General features: G+C 40.7%; 1 protein-coding gene across 5 annotated transcripts in view; it reads left to right on the forward strand.

The window, feature by feature from the left end:
- The window catches only part of ANGPT1 (angiopoietin 1), a 159,547-nt gene extending 155,621 nt beyond the window's left edge, over positions 1–3,926 (forward strand). For all 5 annotated transcript variants that reach the window (XM_083516813.1, XM_083516817.1, XM_083516815.1 and 2 more), the window contains exon 10: positions 284–3,926. In XM_083516813.1, the coding sequence (XP_083372939.1) occupies positions 284–444 (161 nt within the window). In that variant the 3' untranslated portion in view covers positions 445–3,926. The remainder of the gene's footprint in view (positions 1–283) is intronic.
- Positions 3,927–6,000: the final 2,074 nt, after the last annotated feature.

Consider the following 6,000-nt stretch of genomic DNA (forward strand, 5'->3'; position numbering starts at 1 on the left):
AATTCCCTCACTTTCAGAAACTGTCTGCTGTTTGGTACAGAGTACTGCCATTCCTATTTCTATCATTATGACTGTTTTTTATGTAGCCACTCATGCAGTTCTAAGAATCCCAACCTCAAAATATTTCTTCTTTTCCAAAAAAGAAGAAGAAACTCAAAACATGGCCTCCACGGCCTTTACCAAGTTGGATTCTACACATTTGCCAGCCAGCGTGATGTTGCAAGCCAAAGTGAGCATGCTTAGTTGGTGAATGTTCTAATGGTTTTGTTCTTAATGATTTCAGGATGGTGGTTTGATGCCTGTGGGCCTTCCAATCTCAATGGAATGTTCTACTCTGCTGGGCAGCACCATGGAAAAATAAATGGAATCAAATGGCACTACTTCAAAGGCCCCAGTTATTCATTACGTTCCACAACTATGATGATCCGGCCCTTAGACTTTTAAACGCACCAAGCAAAAGCAAGAACAATGTGCAGTATAGCTACCATATTCTGAAGAACTTCGTATGTGACCTTCAGAAGCAGAGGGTGAGGACTTCCTGAAAGCATCAAATGGCAGCCGCCCATCAGTACTCAGATCTTCCCTGTCACAGGCTGCAGTAAACGGACACAAGTCACCACCCAACACACCAGGATGCAGATGACACTGTGGTTGCTTGGACTAGCAAAGGTGTTTATTGCGACAGATCAGTGGACAACATTACGGTTCGGTTGCCACAAATGAACCTAATACTTTTGAGCAGAAGCTTGTTTGCTGGTACAAAACTGCCAGATTAAACTAGATGAAATTTTGTAAAGCAGAAATACATCATCATCACCATCATCATCCGTGGAGAAAAGGATGCTTGTCAGTGAAGGAAATAGCACAGAATCTATGCAAAAAAAAAAAAGCACAACCGATATTTATTTTAATTGGTACACGTGCCTTAAAAAAGAAACACAAAGATGGTCATTCAAAGCGTTGCTTGGTATCAGCAAACACCATTTAGATGGATAACGTCTCTTTCATGTAGGATCAATATGGTATGTTGGAGCAATTTCTCATTAAGTCGGTTTCAAATGTGAAACATGCCCCCAATAAAGAGACTGTGAATCATGATGGACAGAGAATGATAAGAGCAATATGCAGAGAGTTGTCAATGGTCGTGCATGGCTGGGGTGAATGTAGGTAATCCTGATAATTGGCATAATCCTTCAACTGGGATTTATAGCATGATAACAAAAGAAACCAGGGATTTTTCTTTCTGACTGTTACGGCTCTGGCCTCTAGCAAATGAAGTCTGAATGTCAAACCCAGATATTTTGTAAGGTGAAATAAAGGTTATTTTGCAAATGGAATTTCCTTTGAAATATACAGCATGGATGCAGATGGCGTAACCACATATTCCAACTGGATTTGGTTCATGAAGCAGTGTTTTGTTGTTGTTTTTGCATGTGCACATTTTAATTACTTCTGAATTGCTTTTAGACCTTCATTTCTTCTCTATGTTATTCATCCTTAATCTGCAAAATAAGTTAAGCAGGAGACTATCAGTTCTTTGCTGTGCTTCAGTTACTGCTGTGAAATAGTTAGTTCAGTTACTGCTGTGAAATACAGGAGAGCTAAGGGAATACTTACAGTTATGTATTGTAATTGCAGTGGGCATGGGCACAGAGTAGCCAAAATTAAAGGCATTAATTTCAGTGGGAAAACTAAGCCTATGCGTAACTCTTTAATTTGAAATGAATGGGACTTAAAAGTGCTCATCTGAATCATGTCCCATACGTAGGGCTGCAATAAACGTGTAGCTTTCGGTAGTTGTATGGAAGGGGTTTGTTGTGCTCTAGTACTACAATGTTGATTCCTGAATAACTTGCCTCCAATGTATGCACTTCTAGAATTTCATGTGCTTCCTTGTGTACATTGTCGACCAGCTCAGACAGACATATGGCCCAAGGGAAACGCACCTATGCTTCATTAATGTAACTCATGTGCATGAAAGATCTCATACATAGGAAGTTGCCTTATGCAGGTCCCTCTAGTTCAGCACTGCTTCTGTGCAGACTATCAGTATCTTTCTAGAGTTTTAGATGTGAGTTTCCCCCAGTTCTACCTGCAGATGTCAGGTATTAAACCATGTACTCTGCCACAGAGCTTGTGGTCATTCTCTTTCAGAAATAGGTGAGATAACCATTCACACGTAAAAATTAGGCTCATTCCATTATTTTTGAGAGCCATCCTTTTTAAGAAAATGGGGATCAGAGAAAGCTGACCGGCCATACATTTGTATGTGCAACTATCTGGTCCACATCCAATATTATTTGCTCAGTTGGCATTCATCTATGTGCATTTTCAGAATACATAGGAACTTATCAGGTCCACAAGACTTCAGAGCTCCAGTGCGCATGAGAAGTTAAATGGGGAAACCAATGTGAATGGGAACTCAAGGAACCCGCAGTAAAATCTTCTGTGTGATGGGAACTTGTGTGCATGTGTGGCACTGAGCAAATGCTATCAACAAAGCATGGGACGTGCGCTGCACACATTCCTTATGTATATGCAGATTGGGGTTTTTCCAGCTATCAAGGTATCATTAGCCGAGCTTTTCTATGCCATGAGAAGTATCTGAGTGAGGAAGGATCATCTTATGGGGGAAATCATTTACAAATCAGCATCTCAGGAAGTCCTTGTTGTAAGAACACCGTGTTCAGCATTGTTCAACAAGTCTCACTCTGACTTTCAACTGTGTTTCATATATCATTATAGGTGTACTTTAGGGGTGGCTAACCTGTGGGCTGCAGACCACATCTGGTCCCCCAAGAGGTTTTATTTGTGCCCCCTCATCACACACACCCGTTAAATGAGACAGGCCACTAGCCATGATGGCTATATTCTGCCTCCATAGTTGGAGATAGTAATGTTTCTGAATACCAGTTGCTGGAAACCATAGGAAGGGAGAGTGCTCTTGTACTCAAATCCTGCTTGTGTGTTTCTCACAGGCATCCAGTTGTCCACTGTGAGAGCACCATGCTGGACTAAATGGGCCATTGGGCTGATCCAGCAGGCTCTTTTAAGTTTGATGTCCTCCACCACTCCTGAAGACAACAGGCTAACATAGGAAGTGCAGGGCAGGCTGTGCAGTAGACACATTGCTCTGACTTCCGACACAGTCAATCCCTCACGCTCAGCCTCTGTCACTTGAGATGACCACCTCACTGTGTCTAATGTTTGATATATTTTTAACTCTTGAATCACTGCAAATTATTTTATAGCAAGTGATTCCGAAATGGAAATGAATAACTAATAAATAAACAGTAGTGGAATCTGGCCCTGTTGAAATGAGCACACAGTTGGGTTGCTCTGAAGCGTGAGCCTCTTTCTGAAGGAAATAAAAAATGTTCAACAAGTTTTTCTAATGTTGTGCTTAAGAAAGTTGACTACCCACCCTCTTCATAGCTTGCTTTGCTTCCATTTATGGGAATGATGAAGCTTGCACAGGTTTCCTACTGAAAACCTGGAAGTACAAGGGGGTGACCACAGGATTATTTGTAACCGTGATGGCTTCATGTCTCTCAAGTTTAGAAGGTCTTTTGTATTGATGTATCCGTATGTATTTTTCTTTGCATTATCCTGCCTGAAGGGTTAGTTTGTTGTGTTCCAACTTGTTCTTTGCTCAGTGGTTCCTTCATACTTCTGGTTTCTCTCTCATTCCAGCAATCTTCATTTAAGTCCAAAAAGTGTGCTACTTCTCAAAAAATCTTTTTTTTTTTAAGTCTCCAAATCAGGAATGCCATCGTGTAGATCGTATTGCAAAGGACAATTTAAAAAAAAACCATAAAGGAAAAGATATGTCAAAACTCAAGCATGATATTTACTGTTTATTTATCTCAGTTTGAACAAATGGGAACATGGTTTCCTATCCTTTATAATAAAACATTTAAAACACATTGGTTGGCTCTGTGTTTTGCTGTGTTTGGAGTGTACATTCTTGTGGTAGCCCACATTTGAGAGGAGGGAAAACCTAAGTAGAACAATATTCAGAAGTTCAGGCTGGCAATCTGAGGGCTGAGAAGATCAAGCCTCTTTGACACTACTAGAACTTGGGGACATCCAGTGAAGCTGGTTGTTGGAAGATTCAGGAAAGACAAAAGGAAGTACTTCTTCACACAGCACCAAGGTAAACGATGGAATGCAGTCCCACAAAAAGTAGTAATGGGCACCAACTTGGATGGCTTTCAAAGAGGATTGGGCAAATTCATGGAGGATAAGGCTGTAAATATGTTCCAAGATGCCCCTGCATGCCAATTGCTGGGCATCCCTGTCGCGCCAGTGCTGGGGTAGGAAAAAACTTTAACATGTAGCAGAGTTCCCCAAAAATAGACCGGAGGCAATTAATATTTCATTCAACAGAGCTTTTACTTTCATCTGAAGGCAAATGAGCATAATGGTCACAAATCCAGTACATTCAGGATTGGCACAGTCCATAAAAAATCAAGTTGCAGCACTTACGAAAATTTATAACAAGACTAAACCTTAACACTAAGCATACTATGTACAGAACACCATACCAAAAAGAAGAGAGATAGAAAGTAAAACCCAGGCTCCTTCTGGCTTATATTTATAATCAACATGACCTTAATTGGAAGAGATAAGAGAAGCAGTTCAAGCCAGCTGTACTCAGCTTCTCTGAAGGTATAACCCAAACAATCATGAACCTTCTGCTTGCTTCTTTCACACAGAGGAGCTTCCAGAATTCTCTTGTATTAGTTAGAATAGGAAAGATCTCTATACATCAGATCAATACTGTCGGTACTAAGAAATGAAACCTGACAATCCCAAGTGGAGACAGGGCTCAAGCACTCAGCTTCTGCTTTCAGGCTCCCCCTAGGCATCTGATTGGCCTCTATGAGATCAGAGTGAAGGACAAGATGAGCCATTGGCCTGATCAAGCAGGCTCTTCTTATGATCTAAAAGCACTTCACAATTATTATGTTTTAAAAAAAGAAATATTCTGTCTCTTGCTAACAAACGATACAATTCCATTTCTTGCTGGTTCCTACCAGCTGATTACTACACAACTTAATTTGGATTTGGATTTCCTTTCTAATGACTCATTTTCCTCTGGGCATCTTTGTATGAAATGGAATTACTTGTTTCTTCTTCCCTAATGACTTTTTATTCATTAATCACTCTCTGGTTTATGAAGCCTGGCAGTGGCCAGCCTCAATTAGCTCGAATTCTTTTACCAGATCCCAGCCATTGTTTCATATATATATATATAGCTCAAGGATGGAGGGAGTATTTTCAACATCTCTTTGTAACACATTTATCCACTTTTTTCTTCAGGGAAGTTAAGCATAATTAGACTTCTTTCTTGTATACATTCAAACCAGCCTAGCTTAAAGCGGGGGTTGGGGGTGGGAGCCAGTACAAAAGACATAGGGGAATGGAGCAATGTGTCTTTGCTTCTTTCAAGTCCTAGATTATCATGCCAATTAGTACTTACAGGCTCTTGTATGCCTTGAAAGTAAATGCGAAGGATTTTTTTTTGGGAAGGGGGTGGAATCCAATCTGCTGAAATGCATTTATAACTGTAGCAAAATATTAAGATACAGCATATAGATATACAGTGGTACCTCAGGTTAAGTACTTAATTCGTTCTGGAGGTCCGTTCTTAACCTGAGACTGTTCTTAACCTGAAGCACCACTTTAGCTAATGGGGCCTCCTGCTGCCTCCGCGCCGCTGGAGCACAATTTCTGTTCTCATCCCGAAGCAAAGTTCTTAACCCAGCATTATTTCTGGGGTTAGCGGAGTCTGTAACCTGAAGCGTATGTAACCTGAAGCGTATGTAACCTGAGGTACCACTGTATAGATATACTGTGTCTCAGGTCTTTGTGTTCTCTGGATTATAAGGAAAATTGGGTGATTCAGTGAAGGTTTTCACATTTCCAAGTTAGATTGCACCATTAACAGGGTGTCTCAAAGTGAATCACGACCTTGCTAAGTTTGATTGGCTCTGT

The sequence above is a fragment of the Podarcis liolepis genome (genome assembly GCF_965112155.1).
Source record: "Podarcis liolepis genome assembly, chromosome: 8".
Classification (NCBI taxonomy): Eukaryota; Metazoa; Chordata; class Lepidosauria; order Squamata; family Lacertidae; genus Podarcis; species Podarcis liolepis.